We start from the raw sequence: 27,979 nt of genomic DNA on the forward strand, positions 1-27,979 counted from the left end.
AAATTAAAAAATCAAGGAATTGAATTATCTGATGGTCTCGACAGTGAAAAAATATTATCCGATTATGAGATTATTAACGAACAATCGAAACGGGGGCGTTTTACCCTGGCCCGCGAGTACTTTTTCATAAAACGATTACAACATACGATCAATGAAAACTTGTACCACAATGACGCAAATGCATTCATTGGACTATTCACTGCCGTTGAAATAATACGAAAAAAACTCGGACGTGTTTATGAACGACGCCGGGAGATTTCTAGTAAGATCAAAAACATTAGAAGGATTATAGACGAAAACTCCGGCGAGAAATTAGAAATTGCTTCGCAATTGCAATAATGGTAGGTGAATCACTCACTACTCGGCTAGCCAGAGAGCGGCTAGCAGCGCTTAGAAAGTTCATACCGTTACGAGACAGGGTCCGAGAACAACTTCAAACGCGGCAGCAACTACAAACCGATTTTACTGTTGGAAGCGAACAACTCTTTGCCCCGGTAACTAAAGCGACCAAGGATGTTACGGCGGCAACTGTACCCGTCCTCGATGCGCTTGAAAAGATAGCGGCTCAGACCGAACAAACAAAAAGGTCTTTAGAAACACTCCCTGCAAAAATAGCGGCTGCTACAACACGGAGGCCACCACCACTCGCTATAACCGAACCACAAGAACCTTATGTTACAATGGCCGACGAAGAAGAACTAGGTGCTACCGCAAGAGAACCAGAAGAAGAAATACCGGAAGAAACACCGGAAGAAACACCGGAAGAAAAAGAGAAAGGGGGGAATATACCCCGTAATGTGCTTAGAAAGTCCACAATAGATCAAATTAGAGACCTCAGCAGCAGGAGGGAAGAATTAATTGATTTTGCTGCCAACAATTTTGCTAAGAAAACACGAGATAAGGAGCATATCAATAGCGGTTACGAGAAAAATATAAAGTCGTTAAAGGATTGGACAAGAACAGTGTATTTAGCGAGTAAACATAAAGATGTATTACTACGTGGTGATGGTCCCGATTACGACGCATTCCACAAGGAAGTTGAAAAAAGGGTAAAACTAAAAAAAGGAAAAGGATACTCTGTTGGTAAAGAATCCTACGGCGTTACCTGTCCTAACAGTGTTCTCAGTGATATATCACGGCTAGAGGTACTAATCGGAGGAAAACGAGCCGGAAATAACTCTCCGGAAATAATCAATGAGGCCGCTGATATTTGCAAGCGGTTATTTACGGGCGGTATCATGGACGTTAGTGCGTATCGAACGCTCATAGACGAACTCGTGGATGATTAAAAAAATTATCGTTTTTGTTAATTCTGGCCGTTTTTGGTCGTTTTTTGACCGTTTTTGGTCGTTTTTTGACCGTTTTTGGTCGTTTTTTGCCATTTTTTGACCGTTTTTTGAGGGCAAAAACCCCAGGAAATCATTTAGAGAAAATCGATGTTTTTGCTGAAAAATCGAGAAAAAACGACTATAGGCAACAAAAAATGACCAAAAATGACCAAAAATCAAGAAAAAACCGGAAAAAAACCGGATTTTTATCGAGGGCAAAAACCCCAGGAAATTTTGATAAAATTTATTCCGGTTTTCCACACGGCGGTGGGAAGGGGGTGATCAATCACTGGTGATCACAATCACTAATTGAAAAACCGGTGTTTTTATAATAAAGATGATCATACACTACAACCACGATAAACCAGTACTCGTCTACGTGGTAAACTCGCGATTGCCTGTTTACCGCGCGTACTATGGAGATGGTCTCGGTAGCACCATTGCAGGGTTATTTACAAGAATGGCTCCAAAAGTAGCGCCGTTAGCCAAACAATTAGGAATGAAGGCTATTGATGTTATTCGTGATAAGGGTATTAGTGCTATTGGAGACGTTGCCGGAAAGGCGCTTTCTGCAGCAAAGGACAAACTAATGTCGTTGGTGAGGAGAAAAAAACAGAAACCACCGGTGATGCCATCAACGACGGTGATGCCTGCAAATGTCAGTAAAGTAATAAATAACGCCGTGGAAGAAAAACTAGAGTCGTTGGCGGCTCAGTCATCCACCAACGCGCCCATGAACACAATAGCGGGAGAGTGGTCTTAAACAGAATTCAAAGAAAATCGCAATTGAAAACATCAACATGATAAATAATAAAATGTTTGCGCGAACCGCTGATCCCGCGTTTGATATGGATGCCCCAGTGCGCAGGGATGATTCTGTCCGTGATTATCAATTTTATTCTTATTATGCAGCGCAACCTGACCTACGATCGCGAATTGAACTTCAAGTCCAAGATACCAGTAGATACTTTCTGCCATGTGAAGCGTTTATCGAAATTGAGGGAGAACTCGTGACAAATGCTGCCGATAATGCACCATACGCAGATGACGATCGTGTTCGAGTTGGTTTCGTCAACAACGGTATCATGGCGTTTTTTGAGAGCGCCAGATATCTTATTGACGGGCGAGAAATTGAATCAATAGAACGCGAGGTTGATGTTGCAACGACGATAATTGGGTTAGCGAGATACTCGGACGATTACACGAGATCGGCGGGCCCATCTATGATGTTTGCGAAGGACACCACCGATAATGCTGACCATTTTCAGTACGTTAACGTGCTAATAAAAGAAAATACCACAGTTGACCAGGTTGAAGCAACCAATCCAGATCGCAGAGCAAAACCAGGCGCTGATTTCACTGTTATAAAAAGTCTTAACGATAATTACAATATGGGATTCGCAGCACGAATGTCGATGCTAAAAAGACCACACCGGCAGTTTTCATGCGTGATTCCACTCCATCACATATCTGGATTCTGCAGAAATGTCAGAAAAGTTATCTATGGGGCTAAGCATACAATCGCGCTCACGCGAAGGGGCGATGATAACAATGCAATATGGCATGCTGCTGGCGTCGCTGCCGGTAAAGTCGTTTTAACTAAAATGGCATTGTGGATGCCGGTGCTGACTCCATCAGTTACCACGGAAGCACGATTGTTATCATTTATGGAACAGGGAGGGAAATCGTTGTTGAGTTGGCTAGCGGTAACAACTGATGCTAAAGAGGATAACGTCGCCGATACGTTTACATGGCACTTGGCATCAAAACAAGGCGTTTCAGCCCCGCGTCATATATTTATAGCACTACAGAATAGGGGACGATTGGGTAATCAAGAACACAGCCATATGATATTTGATCAATTAGGAGTCAGGGATGTTTCGCTGAGAATAAACGGACAACAGGAACCATCCGAGGATATACAGCTTAATTACGGCGACAACCATGTCGCACGTGTGTACCATCGATTGCTGTCATATATGGGTCGTGATCAAAACGTCGACACTGGTTTGCAAATATCACAACTTGATTTTAAAAAGCTGTATCCGATTTATTATTTTTCGTTGGAACATCTTGATTTAACGAGACAATCCGTCGTTGATATACACTTCCGAGCTCGTATAGCCCCGGGTGGTGTTAATTACAGAGCGGTTGCTGTCATTCTCAGCGATAAATCAATGCTGTTGGAAGGTGTTGGTGGACGAATGAGAATCATTGATGCACCAGTGGAAAACATGTAATTGAAAGCACAAACGCGTTTACAATAAATGTCGTATAGTGTCGTCAGTGTAGAGTTGACTGATGGTCAAGTCAAGAAATTACGATCAAAGTCGGCTAAACAATGCGGGACCACAATAACGCTGAAGCCGTCACAGATGGCAGGTGGTAATCATAAGATATCGTTGACGTCGCGTCAAATAAAACATTTCAATAATGCGATGAAGAATAAAAAGGGTGTTCAAATAGATTTCTCGGCCGCAGCGATCAAGGACATGGAAAAGACCGGTGGGATATTTCCGTTGTTAGCCGCGATTCCGGCATTGATTGCCGCGGCGGCCCCAGCAGTGGCTAAGGCAGCTGCGTTAGGAGCCGTTGGTACCGCGGCGGGGATGGCATTGAAGAAGGCAACCGGGAAAGGCTATTAAAAAAAACGATCCGTGGCCGGAAAGGGTCTAAGACTACCGGGAACCCCGTATTCATGGTACTCGGGAAAGGGTCTAAGACTACCGGGAACCGTTTATTGACTCGGGAGTCAATGACTCCTGAGTCTATGACTCCCATGTCTAATTTTGATTTAATAGACGCCGCAGACGCGCTAGCGATAAAAAACTTCAGAGGTGTTTTTATGAGGGATCAATTACCGGCGGCACCAAGGAATATTGAAACCGGCATAATTAACCTCGATGGGTCCTCCGGAGCGGGAACTCATTGGGTTGCATACGCGATTGATCCGCGTGCGATCGTCTATTTTGATTCATACGGGTTAGCCCCGCCGAACGAGTTTATGGGGTATATCCGGACGTGTTCAGCCCGGGTTTTTTATTCCACGCTGCCAACACAGCAGTTAAGCGACCCGCCGATATGCGGCCGTGAAGTATTGAACGTACTCGCGGCGATTTCATCATCGCGAAAACCACCTCATGTGGTTGTAAACGAATACACTAGTGGGGTCGTAGAGGCCCGGCGGGTTAATTAGAAACGCTGTTTTTTTTTACAATAACGATGATTGATATTTGGGGACGACCTATTTCGGCGCTGAAAGGATCCACGGAAACGCCCGCCACCGATGACATAAAAAAACTAATCGAGGATGAAATCGCTGATACGTTGAATTTAACAAGTGTTGACCCAGGTGAAATAGTTGTATTTCAAGACCGCCAGGGTAAATTGAAATCCAGTAATGTGTCGCTGGATGACGTTTTAACACGACGGCGTGATGCCGCCGAGGACACTATCGCGCTGTATACCAGCGACGGACGACTCAAGCCGGGTGAACATCTGTCGACGATAACATTAGTCAAAGACGGTTTTATAAGGTTGAATAGATCGGTGACCGAACTTGACGCGCAGGTGAAAAAATCTGTCACCGAGGTGAAAAAATCTGTCACCGATATACAACTCACTACCGCTAGTTTTTTCGGGACCCCGACGGTAACCGAACCGAATCTTGCAACAATAAAAAATACTATTTCGGAGTTTACAACGCTGTCGGGCCAATTTTACACGTTACGAAAAAATGTTAACAGGATCGATGACAACTTTGATAAATTCTTTGGTAAAAAAAATACCAAGCTGGATGAAATCACAACAACTATAAATGATATCACTGCGTATGGACAGGAAATAAAAACAATCAAAACTGATGTTGCAGCGAACAAAGGGAGTGTAGACGTGCATGAACGGGAAATAGAAATAATCGGCGCTAATGTTGCAACGATCATAAATAATGTAGACTCGCATACAGGGGAAATAGGAACGATCAAAACTGATATTGTAGCGAACAAAAGGAATATAGACGCGCATACACAGGACATAATGACAATCAGAGCTGATATTGAAGCGAACAAAAAGGGTGTAGACGTGTATAGAGGGGAAATAGGAACGATCAAAACTGATGTTGCAACGAGCAAAAGAAATATAGACGTGTATGGACAGGAAATAAAAACAATCAAAACTGATGTTGCATCGAACAAAAGGAATATAGACGCGCATACAGGGAAAATAGAAACAATCGAACTTGATGTTGCAGCGAACAAAAGAAATATAGACGCGCATACAGGGGAAATAGAAACGATCAAAACTGATATTGTAGCGAATAAAAAAGGTATAGACGTGCATGAACAGAGAATAGGAACGATCAAAACTGATATTGTGGCGAACAAGAATAATATAGACGCGCATGAATGGAGAATAGAAACAGTCAAAACTGATGTTGCAGCGAACAAAAAAGATGTGGACGCGCATACACGGGAAATAGATACACTCATTACTAAGGTTGCAGCGAACAAAAAAGATGTGGACGCGCATACACGGGAAATAGATACACTCATTACTAAGGTTGCAGCGAACAAAAAAGATGTGGACGCGCATACACGGGAAATAGATACACTCATTACTAAGGTTGCAGCGAACAAAAAAAATGTGGACGCGCATATACAGGAAATAGATATACTCATTACTAGGGTTGCAGCGAACAAGAATAATATAGACGCGAATTTGCGGAGAATAGAAATAATCGGAACTGATGTTGAAGCGATTAAAGACGGACTACCGAGAGTAGCAGAGCAATTCGAAAAAATAAAAATCCCTCATGAGAACATCATCAACACAGTATACACAATTCGGCATGGATCATTCGATTGGACTCCTACACAGAATACAGTAAATACTACCGCAACTGTTAAGGGCATTTATCGATTGACACTGGTTTCAATGATGCAGTTTAATATATTATCGTCGAGTTCATCCGGGTTTAACAATACAATATCAACAATTATAGACAAGAACGCAACTGAACAGTTTACAATTTATGCCGTTGATGGAAATTTAGCCCGGGCAAACATCACATGGTATGTGGAATTTGTAGCGAATCTAAGTAATTAAAAACACTAGCTCTTTTAGAATAAAATGACCACCAGGGTAATTGAATCAGAGGTATCACCGACGTCACATCAATATCGATTCGATACCGCAAAAGAATTCTCCGCGAATTTGAAAACGCTTTCCGAACAATACCGCGCAAAAATAAAAAAATACCGTCGTAAAATAACCGCCATCGACGCGGTCGTGTACTCGGTGTCGGGTATAGTAGCTGGCACCGGTGTTATTTTATCCACGGTGACCACGATAGCCCCGATCGCTGTTCCAATCGCTGTCTCCGCGATGACAACAGTTGCTGGAGTCGCCAACGCAATCACTAGAAAGATATCATCGTGTTTTCAGAAAAAACTCAACGAGTATACAGTAAAACATCAAATAGTATCCGACGCGTACTCGAAATTATCCGGGTTGATCTCATTATCGATTGATAATTTGTTCGTATCCGATGTTGAATTCTCCACGATAGTCCAGTTCTATAGCTCCGCGATGTCAAAAATCGAGGATTTTTAACTGGAAGCCGGAACCACCTGGTTGTTGAAATTAGACACTAAAAACAACGAATAATAATAATGTCGCTGAACCCCGAAGGGTCTCAATTACTTCAGCGGATCGCGGAGAATACCACTCCGGTACAAACAAATATGATAACGATAACGTCAACGAAACCCGAATTCAGTGTGAACTTCCCATCGCCGGTTCCAGTAAAGGAAATAGCACTGGCAAAATTGCGAATATATCACAGTTGGCCTAATATTCGAGCGGACGCATTTAATGGACAACAACCTAATAACTCGCTGGTTTTTGCACGGACAAATAAACCCGATGGGACCCCAGACTGGGAGGAGGTTACAATACCAACTGGGTCATACCAAATAGAACAAATCAATAAGGAATTTCAACGCAGGATAAAATCGATCACAGGAAAAGAATCAAAAATCGCTATTACGGTTCATGAACCGACGTTATCGTCGACGATTGAAATAAGCACACCGGGGTATATGGTTGATATTTATAACAGTTCAATAAGAACCATACTAGGATGGCCTAAGAATCCACCCGCGGACGCCCCCCCATCAACTATCCTCAGATACGATAACGGAGATGGTGGTAGGCATATTGCTCCATACAACGTAAATATTGCATCGGTGATAGCGATTAATCTAGTGTGCGATGTTATCGAAGGGAGTTACCAGGTGGATACCAAGCAATCAAATCAAGCTCAACAGGGGTATATCCTTTATTCGTTTTCACCAACAGCCCCTCCGGGATTTTTGATCATTGAGAGTCCGATTAATCCGGTCTATATGCGATGCCATGATCGGTTTTTAACGAGAATTAATTTTAGAATTACCGATCAGTCAAATAACCTAATTGACCTACAAGAGGAGGAGTTAGTGATCACTCTGTTTGTAAGATCATAGCAGCAGGGGGGGCGATGACATCGACGCGGTCGTCGCTGTGTTTACCGGACGCTGACGACGCTGGGGATCGGCGCGCAGAAGGTATTAATTAAACCAAATGACGTCCGGACAATTGTCGATTTGGCCCCTCGACGATGACAACCACGACGACGTCGTTTTTTTTTTACCAGGCGCTGACGACACCGGATCCGCTGAGTGCAGAAAGTATTAATTAAGCCAAATGACGTTTGGACAAAATGTCGGATTCGCCCCCCCTGCTGCTCCTCTCACCGCAATTACTGAATGCAATTTATGATCTGTAGCTAAATGAACCTTGAAGGATATTAGACAGAATGATAAGGAACTTTGTATTAAGTTTATTATCTTTCTCTGATATTCTCCCAAAGGTGACGCCATTAATTATAAGAAGTGTAGAAGAACCACCAACAGCTATGGAGACCGAATATACCAACTGTAATATGGATGCATGTAATTGTATTACCTGGACATTTGGCTGGGTGGCAGTCTTCGGTCTCGTTATCATCGTCAACTCAATCTGCACCACCATAGACCATGCATTCTAAACTCCATTAACTATAAAGGATTTCGAAGAGACAATATAAAATGTACTTCAATAGATGCAGAACATTTGCAGTCATGTAATGTTGCAAATAGTTCTTTTTACGAACTTTCAAGTTGACACAAGAAATAAAAATTCGAACAACTATTGGAGCTGTTTGATTTTTATATTTCTACCACCTGCAAGACACAACCGCCGCCGTTTTTTCTGAATGCCCTAAAATAACTGTTGAATTTTCAGAGACGAAGATCTATATGTAATAGTACTGTCTTTACTACACTCAGTATCTTCGATATATCAGAACACATTGAAATGCACCATTGGTTTATGCCAGTTTACCCTTTATTAGAGAAATTTTAAATACTTTACAATAAGAAGAATGGTTTATAAATTAAAACAACAAATGGTTTATAAATTAAAACAACAGACTCCAATTAGTCGATTCCACCTTTCAAAATAAAATCACCCTGAGGTCACTCCTGGCTTCTGGACTTGCTGACGGACACGCACACAGACACCAGAGTAATTAATATGTCGAGATGCCATCATAGACGGCTGGAAAAAGATACTCTTGTATAAAAACTGCTGCTCGATATATTGCAACAAGTTGGAGACATTACTAAACAGTTGGACAGACTATATGATTAAAGAGTAAGTTAGTCACAATTCATTTTAATGGTGGCTGTAATCATTAAAGGGAAAAGAGGAATGAACAAAATGTAATCTTCATGCGAGAAATAAACAATGATTCCAACCTGAACATGGACGAGTGTTGCAGTCAGGAATTTCCTCAGGCATACTATACCGGGCCAATGTACATCCGGTTTCGCATCTTGCGTCCTCCACCACACGTCACATTGCATATCGACCAATCAAACCAATCATTCCATGTACTGCCGACTGAAAACTATTCCATTAGCATGTAACGGCTTATACTTTCCTGCCGCTATCGGCTGTCACACTGATATATTCAAACCATGATATACACAGAACTCAGTATATTATTCAAACAAACAAAAAATGAAGAAAGCTAGTTATCACATCAGTAAATTGCAGTTTATCTAAAAGATTTGTAAGCACTATACGTTTCATAGTCATTATCTCTGCAAAAAATGCATAGACAGCAGTGAGTGGATGACTTGTCATGAATTGCTTGTGAAATGACTACAAACAAAATGGCATGACATAGTTAGAACTAGCTGTGGGTATGAACATCTGACAAACAGATGCATCTTTTGGGGCTATTTCTTAACTATTTCCTCCAATTTACAATGATATAAAGTTTTTACATACAAAATATCTTATTCCAGTCATTTTATTATCAATTCCAAACAGATTGGTCTAATAATGTGTGCAAGAATATGAACGTATATAAAAGTTACGAATCGTTCGATAACATTTGAAATGCCGATTGTCTCCATTCTCGTATAGGTCGTAGAGCATCCACGGGTTGTTTCCTTGTAATATAAGCGTTTTATGCTTTTTAGAAGAGAAATTTGAAACATTAAGCAAAGAAGACGAGTAAATATCGGTTGTTGAAGCCAAAGTATTTATTGCGGCATTCTAAAAGAGTAGCGACCACTTCGAAATTATTTCATGAATGACCATGTATTATTGTCAGGGCATGAAAGAAGTTACACACGAAAGCGCCATAAACGTGCGTTCAAAAATAATACACAGGTAAGAATAATCGCGCATAAACTGATAGAAAAATAATGCTAGATAGATCATACATCTGGTGTTACCTATTACCAATATGATAACCCCATGTCTCACAGCCATCAAAATTTGCCACGCTTATTTATTCCGATTTCAAATTGTTTCGGTACCGTAGCCTTTGTTTAGGTCATTGTCATCTTCAAGTCAGAAAGATATGCTTAAGATGCGCACAACACGTCAGAAACGAAAGCGTGTTCAACACTAAAGCATTGTGTTCACACGAGTGTTAAGGCATGCGCACAGCACGTCAAAATGAATGGATGTCCAACACTAAAGCATTGAGTTTACGCCAATGTAACATGTACATATAAAGCGACATTTGCATCTAATATTCCACACCAAATTATTATTTAGTTTGTGTCCCTTAGCTAATGGGTCTGATTTTATTCGAAATAAAGACAAGCTATTGAAAATATATATGTGTGTGCATAGTTTGTTTTGAACAATATATATATATATATATATATATATATATATATATATATATATATATATATATATATATATATATATATATATATATATATATATATATATATATATATATATATATATATATTTCTGAAAAATAAGAAATCATAATGTGTGACAAACGTGTTTGTGCTGGTAGAATAGTTGCAATATTAGTAGTGGCAGTAGTAGCGATCATGATGGCGGTGGTGTTATTATTAATAGTAGCGATAGTAATGATTTAAGACGTTATTAGTAGTTGTAGTAGTAATGCTAATACAGATAACTCTAGATATAATGACGGCTAAAGGGCTCCTAACATTATATCGTTATATCCAAATTAATCGATCATATATACAAAACAAGTGCCGGGAAGGAACGATACGAAATATGTAGTTATATATAATTATAACGGATATATCGTTATGTGGGATAGCGTTGTATCCCCAGTTTACACCAGCAGCCGTAGGTTCAGAAACTATGTACCACCACCCCATTTCACCTTTAAATATGTTATGGCCTGCATCCGCAAAACTTAATGGCTGACCTCTACATGATTGCCCCCCCCAAAAAAAATAATTATGCAGGCCTCCCCTGCTGGCAATACAATATATAGTATCGTCACCCACCCAATATTAAGATAATCACCATACAAGATGAGAGCACAATTTAATAAAATCATTGACACTTCAAAACTGACAAATTTCTTAGATTTAATTGACTGCTATATTTTCAACATATTATATCCATTTTCTTTTAAATTTTGTCATAGTTCTGCTAGTCATGATAATAAAACATAATCTGCATTTTTTGGCAATGCTTATAATGGAAAAATTTACATCGTCAAATGTTTACTGAGGATCCGTATATATATATATATATATATATATATATATATATATATATATATATATATATATATATATATATATATATATGGAGAGAGAGAGAGATTGAGAGAGAGAGAGAGAGAGAGAGAGAGAGAGAGAAAGGATGTATTGGCATTTAATACTTTTAGGTGTAACAAGGAAAAGATTATTTTGTGGAGCACATTTTTCCCCAGAAATCATGACTTCCAATTACCCTGGATATAGTGGGATATTTGTCTCTAGAAATTGCATATGTTGTATTCTTAATATGGTACATATTACATTAACGCAAACTCTTACACTACACATTCGACAAAGACATTTTTCTAACATTTGTTCTTCTATGTTTCCGTACATTGCTCTAAATGCACAACACGTTGAAACTGTACATACTTGGACATTCCTGCGTATTACAGATTTCGGACTCAATGTTACTGCCGTTGCAGGGTGTACCACCGAAGTATGGTCCATAACACGTTCTATAGCGATTCCGTGCTCCTCCGCCACAAGTCAAATTGCATGCTTCCCATGGCGACCATTTATTCCATACTCCATCCACTAGTTGTCGTGAAGAAAAAAACACCCCAAAGGTAAACAATTCCAGTGACAAAAGGGTATTATTGAGAAAGTGTATGTTTAACATTATAGCTTAACAAAATGTATACACATCGATATCATTGTCTCTTTGTGCATATGCATTGTATTTTGCAGTTCACCTATGTTGTTTTTATTTATTTAAAATATTATTTTATTTCAATATTATTATTTCTTAAACTGCATTCACAAGCCTGTACTACTTTTATATATATGATTCATTTATATTTCTTTTATATATTTTAATTAATTGATTTATTCGGGTCTTATTTTAATAATAAGTTTCGAGAGATGAGAAACTGATGATATTAAAATTAAAAGCATTATTGACGAATCGCGACAAATATTCACAAATAAGAGAAATGTAAACAATACGTTATACACTCGTCACGTGGTAAATTGTATTATCACACTTCTTTTAAAACCCTCTTTCATTGGTCAGATATTTAGGTACTAAAATATGTGGTGTCCTCTTAAGTTGTGTATTATACCACTGTCGTTTTGACCTTCGACCCACTGACCTCAAAATCAGTAAGTTATTTCTTGCATAATATGCCAGACAGTTAAAACGTTTGCCACAATTCGAGTTACAAATGAACTTTGAACTAAAAGAAATCTGGCATGGATAAAAGTGACTCTACTTTTGAGAAAGCGTGACAATGACCTTGGCCATTGACCTTCTAATGAAAATGTCATCCTTATTTTAAAATCCGCAACTGAATTCAAGTTATTTTTCTTCTTTCAGTCTCCTTGACCTTGACTTTTGACCTACTGACCCCAACAGTGATATGTGTCTAAAAATTAAGTCATTCCAATGTGTGATTACGTTTTGTGGCATAGGATTTAATTTACTTTCTTCAAGGAGAATTCCTCCTTGGAGTCCCATTGACAGTTACCTAATCTTTTTAACCTAAAAATCTTAAGTTGTTTTACTTCCAAGCCATTCACAACGTTTAGTCAAAACATATGGTACAAAACAGAAATATTTTTATGGAAATAGCTTTTCCACCTTTTAATGCATGTGACTTTGACCTTTGAGAATTTGCCCCACCCAAAAATAGGGCCTTACTTCTATGAATTAGACCCATCTACAACCTTTGGCCGACGATATTTTGTAAAGCCATCCTTCCTCCTAGAGTCGCAGTAGTCTTGACCTTTGACTTCGTCACTTCAAAATCATAGAGTGTATTTCTTATCTCAAGCAAAAGCCATTTACGAAGTTTGGTTACGGTATCTGCTATGTCAGCCAAGTTATTCTGAGAAAACTTTGTTCCTTCTTTTAGTTTCTTTAACCATGACCTTAAGCTATGTTCGATTCCAAAATCAATAGATTTCTTTTGCTCCGAAACTGCAAACATCTTACAAAGTTTGATAAATGTAGATGGTAAAGAACTCGATAGGGGACAAACGGACGAGCGTAGTGACAACGTACAAAAATAACTGAAGGTGTATTAGATTGAGTACCTGGGCATGATTTGGTTACACAGATTTCCTCCTCGTAAAAATTGTCTGTGCAATTTTGACCCCCATAGAAAGGTCCCGTGCAGTTTCGATCTCGCCAGCGAGTACCGTTTGCGCATGTGACGGAACATTCACTCCAAGCGGCCCACTCCATCCAAACGCCATCGACTTTAAAACAGAGTGGTGTATTATAAGATTTGAATACATTGATTGAATGACGAGTAGTTATCCTTATACCTACAAAAACTAAGAATTACAATGCATACATGTTAATCAGAACTTTTCATAATCTACAGGTAGATCCTATTACAAAATGTTAATACGAATCTACTTTAATTTATTTCTTTTTGTCCTGGAGAATAGAAAGTCTTTCATGATTCAGCTCCAACCATTCCTATCAAAACGTAACACAACGCAGTTCTTTAAGCTTCATCACTGAATTCGAAAATCAGATATTGTAAAAATGTAGACTTTCAGTACCAGTCTATGTATAATGAAAGTTTAAAGGATTCATTCTATCTGCTTTACTGAGCCACTTCAGTTATATCCAAAGAATCTTGTATTTCATATATGGATGTAGACCCAACTGTTTGTTATCAGTCTAAGTGTTTCCTATCGTACGAAAACAAATTTATTAGTATACATATTAAGTAGAAAGATTGCACTCGAAATTACCGGTCCGTATAACTAGATCAGTCGAACCGTGTATTGTATTTTTTGCCACAATTGTTCATAAGTATGTGCTTATTAACAATGTAAACTGAACTTTGTACTGTATATTTTGCAGCAATTGCCCGCAATGATGTGCTCAATTGGACATGGGATAATGTAACAAAGTTTACGTTATACATTTGGGTGTACGTACTTGGACACGGAAAATCATTGCAATTTCGACTTTGCTCCGCTGGTCCACTACAATCAGCGCCCCCATAGAGTGGAGTGATACATTCCCTAGTCCGATTCTGGATTCCTTTTCCACACGTCACACTACACACTCCCCACTCCTCCCATTGCTTCCAGTCTCCATCCACTGAAAGAATCCAAGGTAAAAATATGCAAATGTCGTATGTAGCGTTTCGTAGGAAAAGTATATTGTGGAGTGGGCTCAAATTAACCATCACACAGACATTAGAGACATAAATGCACATTAAATTGACAAGAAAGAAGAAAAGGACTATATCCAATGATATCATCAATTAAGAAGGAAAGGTTGCAACACCGATTGGATCATCTAGATTACTTCATGCGACAGAAAAACGACAGTTCCATGACTCGATCAAGTGCAGTGGACTCGTAAAAAAAGAGTATCTTCCGATGCATTTTTATACAATTATTCTTCTTCAGAAATGATAAAATGTGAGAGAAAATGAACAAACAACATCTCCCTCCTGCTCGAAAAATCATTAATTTCAAGGTTTATTGTCATATTGGACTAGGAAGCAAATAAACCTTTTGTACAGTCATGAAAATCTGCCTTGCCTTCTTTAGTTTTCTTTGAAAATAGTTTGTGTATACCTATACTGTGTACTTACATTTTGTTAATGATTGAGGGTTGTGCCTACCTGACTTTTGTCGTGTTTCTAAAAAGTAAAAGACCTTGTTTACGAGATAGTGTGCTTTTCCATAGGGAATCTATTATGTAGAAGGTAAAGTGAAATTTTTATATAAAGCTGTTTGGTAAAACAATCGTTTGTTCCTGTTTTATGATCAGTGTTTGTGATCATTTATAGCTATGTTCATATATAATTTGAGACGAATTGTTTTTTTTAATAATTATTCATTGGAATTAAAAAGTACTCATTACACTTTGGACTAAAACAGTACTTTGGGATTGTTGATGATTCATTCAAAGACATTCTGGATTATAGTATTGTGATATGGCAACACATTCAAGACTATTTCATTTCATTCGGAACATTCTGTACTTTAGAACTTATGATAGAACTTTTAGGATTATTTGAAAAATGATTCACAATACTGTACGTGTCTGTATTCTGATTAAATAATTTTTTATTTTTTATTTTATTCAAATTATTGCAATAATAGAAAACGATTACCTACCGTTTAATGATATTTGAACAGTGTGACCAAAAGAGTAAAATTTCAAGTGTGTGTGTGTGTGTGTGTGTGTGTGATTATAATTTTTAACGTAGCTTTAACAATTTTTCAGTCATATCGCTACGATGTCTGCAGTGTGGCAGTCTATAGTGATGTCTAGCACTGGGGCATCATGCCGCAGGACACATTATCCTGACACCAGGCCGACCAGTCCTAACACTAACCTCTTAATGCTGAGCGCCAAGCAGTTTCGCCTTTTTCACAACAAGATCATGGTCACTAGAAGAAATGCCTTCAATCAAGGACTTACTGTATTAGACGTCTTCGTGTTTGATGTTTACTGAACACAAATATGAGCTCTATTAAGGGCATATATATTCCTACGTTTGTAGTTATGTCTCTGTAAGCTAATTACTTTTAAAGGACTAAACAATCGACAGGAAATCAATTCTCGGATGTGGCACTTTTATACACTGAAAAATTAAATAAAATAAGAGCTGAAAAGAAACCTTATATTATCTGAAACTGCTATACGAACCTAGATGGGAGGATAATGATTGATTCGGAACACCTATGTTTTCTCCTGTCTTTGAAACATGTTAGTACAAACTTACGATTTGTTCTGACTGTTATATTGAAAAGAGAAGTGCTAGAAAACCCCTGAGGCCAGGGTCAAATTGAAAAGTCTTGTTGGTCATTTGAAACACCTTTTCACTTAACCAAAATGTCATGTGGAGTAAGGAGACGAAATCTAGAGTTTTGTTTTCACACAGTTAAATAAAATTAAATTACGGACAATAAAGAACATTTTCGGATCTTCCTTGCATGAACAGTTGTATATAAACAGAACAATTATCAGACCTGGACATGAAAAGGTGTTGCAAGACTCGATCTCTTCGCTTTTCCCGGGGCAGGGAGTCCCATTGTAGAAAGGGCCATTACAAGTCCTGCTTCTGTTACGATGTCCATACCCACAGGTTACAGTGCACAGCGTCCAAGGTGACCAAAGATTCCACACGCCATCGACTAAGAAAATGGAAATTGTTTGTTTATTTATTTACTTTGTTATTTATTTATTTATTTATTTATTTATTTATTATTATTATTATTATTATTATTATTATTATTATTATTATTATTTAGAGAGAGAGAGAGAGAGAGACTTGTAGCCTAAACACACAACAAAAAAAGAAACTCGAGAAAAGTTTTCGCTCATAATTTGTACAATTCAAGTACAAACAATCCTGAACTTTGATAATTTAATTATCCAGATTCGTTTGATATTCACGCATATTCCTCCATGCAAATGGCTGCCTTATGTTTTGAAAAAAGTGCATCTTTTAGATGGTATGCACACATTGCCCAATAGAACATACTACCGCACGTTGATTAGTTTCTTGCTTCTGTGCAGCATTTGTGTTACTTGTACAGACTAAATGTGCCCTATGTTATATTATTTTCCTTCTCAGTTTGAATGAACCTTCTGCAAACAGTTAAGCCAAAATCGTGATGTAAGCTATTCCATGCGGCAACTGGTGAAGACAAAATATATGTAATAACCCATATTATTTATTATGAAAGAAAAATTACTTCACAGAAGTTATCATATATCAACTACTTAGAAAAAGAAGTCACAATTTTATATCTCTGAACTTACTCGGACACATTCTTGGGAAACAACCTTCGACTTCCTTATCTGGACCCGGACATTTTGCGCCACCGTAGAATGGCCCAGTACAGTTCCGCACCCGAAACCGGGTTCCATTTTCGCATGTGACGTCACAGGAAGACCATTTTGACCAAGGGATCCACACTCCATCAACTGTTACAGCGTGTAACATCGTAATAAATGTTTTTATTTTAAAACTGTTTATAGATATATACATTTGCCTGCATTGGAAAACTATTTCAAACTTTGAGCATATGAGCAACTGAAGCCATTGTAAAGAACATAACATTCGGCGAAACTTGCCGTAATCTGTCGGTGAACTTATGAAATCCTTAGGGCTACAGTTATTATAACGGAAGAGTTTCATAAAACTAGAACATAAAAGTGTGGGTTATTGTGGGGGCAAAATGGAAAAATAAAGTGCTTTGTGGAGGCCTTGACAGACAGGTCTTTCCAACTCAGCCATGCGTGCTAAAAGTCAACTCAGGACAGCATAATAAATAACAATAGTGATGTACCAGGACACGGCGACATGACACATATGACGTGTGACTGATTGCTTCCCTCTTCACAGAAGCTGCTTGTGGTATTACACTCACGATATCTGGTTCGTACACCCTCCCCACACGTGGCATTACAAGGAGTCCACTGTCCCCATGGCAACCAGGACCCGATGATTCCTAGGGAAAAGTACAGCAATTGTCAAGCAAAGTCCATCCTTTACATAATTTTGGCATTGTTTAAAATGATCTAAAAACTGATATGAAAATTTTACAGAAGAAGAATTCAGGGCTATAGATGGTGTTAAGAGCATTTAATATTACAACACTCTAGCGGAAAAGAAATAATCTGGCTAGATACTGAAGACAGGTAGTGTTGTCATATAGGAGACTTACGATAAATGGTACCCCGGATCGAGTTTTCACATCTTCAGACCCCAAAAATATTTAAAGCTCGGTGTTAGTGGTTTGTTACATTCGTCTATAATTGACCACGAGAGTTTCAAGCACAAACTGAACCTGGTTGTCCAAATGTCTTTGTAAGTGATCGATATCACTATAAATGAAGAATATGTCCTGTTTATTTAAAACCTTCACGCATGAAAAATCAATTAAGGATTCAATTTGTGAATTGTTTATTCCGAATGCAATCCCAGGTCTACTTTAGCAGTCATTTCTAACGTCATCAGTGTTCAAGAGTAGAGCTGACTGGTTACTCAAAGATTTTGTAACATAACTCCTTGCAAGTAGTACAATCAAACGAGATAACTATATTCATCTTCTTTGGAGATAATAAGGTTTTCCCCACGAAAGTAAAACAGCAAGGATCTCTTAATGGGCAACATGAAAACTTACTTCAAAGCGCAGTATTGCAATCAACAAGGACTACTTTCTTGAAAGATTAAGTTGGCAGAAAAAGCGTATTACTACGATTCAGATACCAAATTATAAGCTGACACTGGCATTGCACTTCACATTGGAGGCAGAATACCTCTGCGACGTACGGACTTTGCAACATTTGCTGTACTCATGCACTAGTAGGAATCTGTCGAGTGATTTAATATACCAGATACGATTACAGTATCGGAACAAATGCGCCTGTTATTTGTGCCAGTAACTTATGGGAAAAGAATCAACAAAAAACGTACAAAATAGTTTTTATTGAAAACAAAGTCAGCCAAATAGAGTATCGGTAGGCATGCAGATTATCGGAAATGTATAACCAGTCGCACATGTTCTGATACTGAGATAAGCATAATCTTTGCTGCTGTGATTTCAGGTGACACAATCGCTTACTTCGAAATCACCATATAACTGAAAATTGTTGCTGAAAATTCTCTTACAAAGACATTGACTTTGGAAATGGAGTCGTCTTATTGTGTCATGTTGGAATCACAATGTGTTTTATGTATTACATTCGAACTACTGTCCTTACAGTCAAGCTTTTACGGCGGAAATTCTTTTTGACGATTTATAAAATTATTTTGAATGGCATTAAAAACAATTGGCGAATTTGTCTATTTTATCCCTACCACCTGAAGACTATGTTGCCAACCTTGCACATGATATATATATATATGTGTGTGCGTGTGTGTGTATTTTTGGGGGAGTACTGGCGTTTTGGGGAGTACTTAACATCCATGGCTGGCTTGCTGAGCACCTTTTTCCTCCTTTACCACGCTCGGACATCCTACACGTGGCAGAATGTGGAACGATTTCCACCTGCCACACGCCCACGTGTCCTAAATTGACGTCATCGCTGCCGACCAATCGTAGCGGGCGTTACATACTGCTTGGGTTGACACCTGAGGCATTTCAATCCAACAAAGAAAAATGAGTGTGTGGTGAGACTATTCCCACTCATGTTTAAAGCCTTTCATTCATGTTGTTAAGGACTAGTTAGTCCTACACCTGAGTGGCTAAATTTAAAAGTACTCTGTGAGTACATAAAAGCCTGGGGGATGAGACTCTCTTTCCTTCCCCAGGAGTAATTAAAAATCACGCGGTGCGTGATTAAACCAGTGATACATGCTCCATTGGAGCGAAAATCACTTTAATTCAAGTAAGCAAGCAAGCAAGTTCGGGTACCGTCTCTAGCACTCTTGATGACACCAACTGTCTGATTTGTTTTCTTTCTTGCAAGCCCTTATGTTCCACTTCTGTTTGTGATAATAACTTGTGACACTTCACATTTTCTAAAGTGGAAATCTTTACAAGCCGTACAAAATACAAAAGTTATATGACTTGGGCTTTTGACACTTGCACAGCTTCTTCACTTTATAAGTGTCACGAGAAAATTGTATATCCAATTTTTACCATTTTCCAAAACACGCACACACTTTTGGCACACAGCCTTACAACAAAACAATGCATCACCCGTTGTAAGCCATTTCATTAGCTATACTTATTTTCTTACCGCGTTCACTTCGAATTGACTTGAGTAGCTATTCACACAGTGACGAGAATGGCCATGCTTTACTCGGTCTATCCTATAGGCTATTTATATAAAAAATATATTTAAAAAAATTAAACTAATGCACGAACAATCGTACCATGGGCGATCCCATGGAAACTGTGTCAGTCTTATTGCAAAATACATCAAGGAATGATGTTTAATTGTACTATTCTGTGAGTACGTTTTAGTCGCATTTGTCAGCAGTTCACTCTGGTGATATTTTACAATGGTGGATTTTTTCCGATGGATTTTATTTTCTAAGTGGAATGTGTGTTTCCTTGAAAATTTCTTAGGGAAAATATGCCATAAAAAAAACAAACGTAATTGTCGTAATTCTTTTTAAAAGTAGGAATAACATACTCTCTCTCTCTCTCTCTCTTACAGTAGTTTTTATTGAAATCCTTATAGTATTTGTTCATTTTGAAGATACCTCTCCAAAAATGTGATCAGTAGTTACTATAAATAGGTGAGCTGTTCCGTTTGTCATGTAATTTTTTCCCCAAAAACTTACACCCTAACAATTGTATAACGATGATTTTTTTTTCTATCAGTAAATCGTTGGATGAAGTAAAATCTTGAGTTGACGAGCTTGGACAATTCATGTATCTTAGCTTTATCCTTAGTTTGGCACCGCAATGTGTCACGGAAAAGTTTACAACATTAGGTCTACCGTTTTTTTTTTCTTCTCAGAAAAACAACAAACACATGACTTTTTAAAGAATAACGCGAGTGTCATTGCACTGTATAACCCTACCTATGTTTAACTCTGAATTCTAAAAGCAAAACATGCGTTCAGAAACAAATTTACCAATGTTCGACCAATTTTCTCTGAGTTTAGACTGTCGATAGAGGACACACGTACTAATAGTATGGAAAAATGGGAATCAGCCTGCCTAAAATAGAGTATTTATATGGGTTAGGTTGACCAGGATTGGTTAATAATGTAAGTTATGTTGTAGGAAAAAGAACCTTTTGAGAGGTTATCCTAGTTGTAAGTGAAAAAAAATAGAGACATTGTTTTATTGATGGAATTTCAGTCCTTTAACATTCTTGAGTTTGGAACACTCATTACTAAAATTAGCACCTGACTCTTTGGTGCAGAATTTAAAGCACATGTTTCAAACAAATGCAGGTCCAGAAAATGCCGCGGCTCATATCCTTTCCTCTACACAGAAGCTGACATCCAGGTTTCATCTATACTGATAAATATAGGTTTGATCATGAGTACTCAAAAGCTGTAAGTTATTGAACTTTGAAGATCATGAGGTTTGCATACGTTTACTATGGGGACTGAATTAGTACCGTGACTCCTAGAACAAGGCGCGTTTTGGTGCTGCTTTTTTCCCCGCCTTAGATTTGTGAAAACTCTTCAACATTGTTAGTCATGTGTGCTACGAAACACAGGACATCTCTTAAATTTGAGATATACAGCAAAATGTTAAGCAGTCAGTTGACAATAGATATCACAATACCTTTTTATAAAACTGATGAATGAATTAAAACAATGAACATTTCTCACATAGAATGTGAGGTTGTCTTAGTTATCTTTGTCCTATAATACCGCAAAAAATAACCAACCAAAAACGGTGTCCTACGTTTTTTTCTTTACCATTCTTTCTTTCTCTCTCCAATGTAATGTTAAGTCTGCCCATTTCTCAAAACAATCCAGACTAAAGTACTACAAGGTTCTATTGTCACCCAATGCAGTAACACGTGTGTGTGTGTGTGTTAGCTTTCGCTTACATACATATCGTTTGTACAAAAATTTAATTACAAATAGAAACCATTGACGTAAACCATTTAATTTAACCGTGCAGATCGCTAGAACAAACCTCTAATAATACATTTTGAAAAGTGTTGTGTGACACGGATCGCCATTGTCGCTTGGTGTCTGCTTTCTTCTTCGAAAATAGATCGTTGCGTCTTGACTATAAAAATTTAATTTGACTAAATTTTACGCACTACTTGAACTCATACATTTCACGTTGTAGGTGTAAGCCGTCGTTCTCAGTTTTCTGGAAGTTCGTTTTTGCGTTTCTCAAATGTGATACTATTTTTTATGGACCGAACGAAATTTCTTTTGGCGTGAATCATGACTCGTGGTTTTGTGGCATAAATGGAGAGCATTGATTAAAGCTTAGTTATGTCGTCTTCGAAATCGCTGACACGGATTTGAGCTAACACTTCAGCTCTTGTGTGAGGCGACGCGGCACGTCACTGCCTTTTACTTTCTCAATGAAATTGTTTCATCTTATTGCAAAATTACATTTGACTAGGTTTCATACACAGCAGGTCCCTGTATATAGGGAGAGTGTCTTAGAGTCAGAGTATTCATTCCACTCTCAAACGATCAAGAAGATGGAAGAGTCAGCACAGACCGACCTGCTGGTCAAATATTTGCTAAAAGTCATACGAAAGCATAATTCACAGGCGAAAGTGGCAACAAAACTTACTCTTTTGGGCGTTGATTTGATGAGAGTCATACGAAAGTGTAGAAGTGCTGATGAAGTTTGCTATATCTGCAAAGGTAAATGGGTATTTGTCTCCAGAATACCTGCTTCGTCTAAGAAAGAGAGACAAAAGTCAAGATACCTATTATCGTTGTCGGGAGAAAGCACACTGGGATTCAGAGTGCCTAAGAGAAAAGAGAAGAAACAGAAACAAGACAAAAAAGAGGAGAGGGATTCAGAAGAAGAAGAAATTGAAGATCAGGAAGAACTTGTGCCAGTGAAGACATGGAAATGGAAAAATTGACAATGCGAGCCGATGCGTTGGCCCTGATGTGAAATTTCACACTACCTTCTAAAAGAGAATAGACCAGAAAGAAAACGTAAGTGTCTCTTGGTCTTGACATTCTATAATAAGGATGGCGTGTTTTGTTTTTACTCACACTTCATGACATTGTGCTCTTTCACCTCTCTCTATCCCTCTGGATCATGTTTTAGTTAGAATTGAAATGGAAGGATGTTTTCCTTCACGCACGCTCTTTAGGCATGCAAGTCGGTAAACAATAGTCAGTCTATTCATCCATCATTTTGTGTCTTGATGTTTCCTAAAATCACACACTGATGCCATAAAATAACGGGTTAAATGGGTTTTGTAGTGTTGGGGGTGGGGTGGGGTGTAGGTGTTTGGCAGAGTTGGTCATTGCAGGTGAGGGCTTAGGTGCTTTCAAAAAACTTTTTCTTCTTCACTCTGTGTTGATGGAATATAATGGGTTATTTTCTTCACTCTATGTTGATAGTATATATAAAGGGTTATTTCTTCACTCTGTGTGGATAGTGTATAATGGTTTTATTTTTCCCTCTGTGTGGTTAGTATATTATGGCTTTTTCCTCTTCCCTCTTTGAGGATAGTGTATATTGGGTTATTTGTTTCTTCTTCCCTCTGCGTGGATTGTAGATATGGGGTTTATTTTTTTAACATCTCACCTCTGTGTGGATAGCAGGTAAGGGATTTGTATTCTTCCTCTTCCATGTGTAAATAATATATTAGGGGTTTGTATTATCTCCCTTCTGTGTTGATAGTATATTTGGGGTTTGTTTTTTCCTCTTCCCTCTGTGTGTGTGTGTGTGTGTGTGTGTATGTGTGTTCGCGTACGTTGTGTGGATAGTATATTTGGTTGGGTTTTTTTTCTTCTTCCTCCCGTGTGTGAATAGTATATTTGGGGTTTGTATGCGTTCGCGTACGTTTGTATGGGTAGTATATTTGGGTTTGTTTTCCCTCCCTTCCGTGTGAATAGTATATTTTGGGTCTTTTTTCCGCTTCCCTCTGTGTTGATAGTATATTTGGCGGTTTGTTTTTTCCTCTTCCCTCTGTGTGTGTGTGTCTGTCTGTATGTGTGTTTGCATACGTTGTGTGGATAGTATATTTGGGTTTGTTTTCCCTCCCTTCCGTGTGGATAGTATATTTTGGGGTTTTTTCCGCTTCCCTCTGTGTTGATAGTATATTTGGGGGTTTGTTTTTTCCTCTTCCCTCTGTGTGTGTGTGTGTGTGTTTGTGTGTACGTTGTGTGGATAGTATATTTGGTTGTTTTTTTCCTCTTCCCTCTGTGTATGTGTGTGTGTTTGTATGTGTTAGCGTACGTTGTGTGGATAGTATATTTGGTTGTTGTTTTTTTGTCCTTCTTTCTCCCGTGTGTGGATAGTATATTTGGGGTTTGTACGCGTTAGCGACGTTGTGTGGATAGTATATGTGGGGTTTGTATGCGTTCGCGTACGTTTGAATGGATAGTATATTTGAGTTTGTTTTCCCTCCCTTCCGTGTGGATAGTATATTTTGGGGTTTTTTTCCGCTTCACTCTGTGTAAATAGTATATTTTGGGTTTGTTTTTTTCTCCTCTTCTTTCTTTTGTGTGTGTGTTTGTGCGTATGTCTGCGCGCGTACGTGTGTGTGTGTGTGTGTGTGTATTGGTCTCTGTTTGTCCCTATAAAACTCCCTTTATCCCTATCAAATACACTCTACCTACCTACCTACAGTAGCGCGTATTCAGGTCAGCCACTTGCAACACTGTTGCCATTTATCCCCTAGTGTCCAGTACAGTGACGTCACTGACGCTGGAAATTTTGAGACTATAAATATGGACTTGGGGTTTTCCACAAGTTGTAGCTATACATATGTACTAGAGTTCATAAACAGGATCGTCACTCAAGCTGAGGCTATAAAAAGATAGTGAGGTTTTCCAAAAGAATTTCCCACAAGTTGTAGCTATAAATAGATAGTGAGATTTCATAGGAATTTCAGCTGATTATAGCTATAAATTGATACATGGGTGTTTATCCACGATCGTCACACAAGTTGATATTGTAAGTAGTTACTAGGTTTATCCATTTTAGTCTAAACCATTGTAACTTAATTTTCGGGGATATGTTTATTCTCCTTTAAATTCTGGGACAATTTCGTCATTTTAGCGTTACTTTTAGTCACATCCATTTTGTCGTTGAACTTTTCCTTGATTATAGCTTTTTATAGCATCATTACAATCATGCAAATTTTTGAACACCCCAGCAAAATTTCAGGTCTTGGTAATGCTTTATATATAAATTTCAGGCTTGTACTAGTGTATGTCTGTCTCTGTCTCTGTTGTGTTTGGCCTTCTACCATCATTGTCCCTCAGGCTTGTACTAGTGTATGTCTGTCTCTATCTCTGTTGTGTTTGACCCTCTGCCATCATTGTCCCTACAGGCCCTATACAAATTCCCCATTGTCCCTAGACAGTCCCACCATGTGCAATTTCCCTTGACGCTATACAATCCCACTATATATTCCCATGTTAAATTCCCCTTGACGCTATACGGTCCCATAATCTATTCCCATGTGGTTTTTAATGGTAAGTCCCATTGACGCTATATCGTCCCACTTCACTACTTATGTATGTCTCCCTCTCTCTCTGTTTATAATACCCTTAGTATTGTGCCATTTTTATTGATGCCGTGATAAAATTTTAAAGGTCTGTGCATATGCTCCCAAATTCTAACGCAGTAAAATTTGCTCTCAATCCGGGTGGCATAATACGAAGTAGCATGATTCATGTTATTTCAAGGCTTCTCTTAAACATTTCTTCTGAGTCGTCCAGGGTACATCGATGGAATGTACATGAATGTATTACGCTACTATTTTGGCATGGCGACTCTAAAGCTTCCACGTATTCATCTAGATGCTTGAATGTATCGTTTTGGAACTAAATACTAAGCGTACAATCACGAGGTCCGTCTTAAGACAATTCAATCGTATATATATATATATATATATATATATATATATATATATATATATATATATATATATATATATATTTCTCTGTGTGTGTGTGTGTGTAACCAGTGTAGTCTTGCCCGTCATACTCATTACATAATAAAACTATGTTTAATATTGAAACTTTCTTCATTTTATTGTTATTTCGCTAGGCAGGTCTAAAAAGAACTTGAATTATACTTTGGCATGCGCAATTGTCAAAATAAGCATTGTATTTCACTTATTTCGGATACTTATTCATGAAAATGGTATAAAGAATTTAATTTTCGTAATCTCTCCATGAAATTTCGACACTTCTTTATAATTATCATTGTATGTTTCCGACAGTCAAGTAAACTAGGTTGCGTAGATACAGAGTTCACGTGCAGACGGTATTGGGTCATTATCTTGTTAATATGTGACTGGTAATAATGTGAATAATGATATGTGATTTCTAACCTAAAGAATGTAACACACTGAAATATGTTGAACTGCTGACTTAAAACGTTTTTTGAAAGTATGAAGAAAAAGCAAGAAAATAAAATGAGAATTGCTAATTACAGCAGCAAAATAAATAGTGAAATATACGTGCAAACGGTCTAGAGTGATATGAATTTACACAAATTAAAAAAGATTTAAATTTGAACAGGTATGATAAACGTTGGGAGAGCAGACAAACAATAACTGAAATACAATTAAAAAGACTACCGTAAAATGACTAAATGATTTTTAAATGCATTTACTGAAAGCCGCTGAACAGAACATGATGTATGACTTTGTATTTTAATGATTTTACCTTTACCTGTCCTTATTATTTGGATTTTTTTTTGTTTTTGTGTGTGCCTTTTTGGAATTCATAGACTTACTTGGTACTGCCGTATAGGTCTAATCCAACTGCAAACTTCACAAACCTAAATCTGCAGGCGCATAATCGGAGCAGTTGTATAGGAGTAATTAGTAGAGCAAACAATATAGACCTGAATATACAGGCGCATTATGCTAAGACATATCGGTATCTTTATTGTTTGCAGTTTGACTCGACATATAGTCGGGTATATACGTTATATAGCCATGATTGTTCCTGTTGTGCCGTTAAAACCTCCAATGCAAAATGTTCCATTAAGAGTGCATTAAGAACGAATTTTTAGTCCAGTTTATTCCGCAAGATAGCTGGGTTTGATAATGTAACTGATATGGGAGTTTTCTTGGTCCCTGATAAACATGTTTCATAACTTTATTGATATGGTTGAGAGCTGAAATAAAATCGTTTCTTTAAGTCTTGAACAAACATACACCGCACAAAGAAAATGCATTTGAAACTACCAAAGTTATGTAATGAGGACACAAATATCGCAATAAGGAGATAAAGATAAATGTAAAATCTCAACTGTATAGAAAAAGGAATACTGCAACTAATATTATAGGAAACGCAAAGAAAGAATGGTACAAAAATATCCTAAACCGATGTATCAATACTGCAAATGAATTTTGGAAATATTTCCGACATATTTTAGAGCATTTAAAAGTATTAAGACCTATCATTTCTAAAGAAAGTAGGTCAGAAATTACCGATAACAAGGAAATATGAAATATTTTTAATTATTTATTTTCACAATGCTGCTACTGAATACATTGCAGCGTATAATGCACATTGTGATGCTATATCAGAGAAACTCAGGGATGTTGTATCTGTTAAACTGCCAGAAGGTATCAAGATTGAAATTCAACATTTTCAAAATTTAAGTTTTTCTTAAAAATTTGAATCCATTGGTGATTAAAATAAAGTAATCTAAAAGATGAGATCACATACACATTAAGCACACAGTAAAAAATTTCAAAATTAATATTGAACATATCCATTACCGTATTTACTGCTTATATGTCAAGTCTAACTGTAAACAAAGATCCTGATCTGCCGTCGCATAATACGTCTGCAGACCACTGTCTATGTTGTTTGTTCTACTGATTACTCCTAACAAACTGCACAGACCCAGCTCTCTCTTTGCATTATGCGATGGCGGATCTGTTAGATTTTACAAAAGTGATGAATCACAGTATTCGGA

At 37.9% G+C, this 27,979-nt stretch overlaps 1 protein-coding gene across 1 annotated transcript in view; it reads right to left on the reverse strand.

Annotated features, from left to right (window-relative positions):
• Window positions 1-27,979, reverse strand: part of LOC149807323 (SCO-spondin-like) — an 89,076-nt gene that overhangs the window by 54,577 nt on the left and 6,520 nt on the right. Inside the window, exons 6-10 of the mRNA XM_089953944.1 lie at window positions 17,217-17,381; window positions 16,421-16,585; window positions 14,367-14,531; window positions 13,505-13,669; window positions 11,840-12,004 (exon numbers count right to left, since the gene is read on the reverse strand). Of these exons, the coding sequence (XP_089810070.1) occupies window positions 11,840-12,004; window positions 13,505-13,669; window positions 14,367-14,531; window positions 16,421-16,585; window positions 17,217-17,381 (825 nt within the window). The remainder of the gene's footprint in view (window positions 1-11,839; window positions 12,005-13,504; window positions 13,670-14,366; window positions 14,532-16,420; window positions 16,586-17,216; window positions 17,382-27,979) is intronic.

Source organism: Sinohyriopsis cumingii, chromosome 1 (genome assembly GCF_028554795.1).
Source record: "Sinohyriopsis cumingii isolate HCF-2022 chromosome 1, ASM2855479v2, whole genome shotgun sequence".
Lineage (NCBI taxonomy): Eukaryota > Metazoa > Mollusca > Bivalvia > Unionida > Unionidae > Sinohyriopsis > Sinohyriopsis cumingii.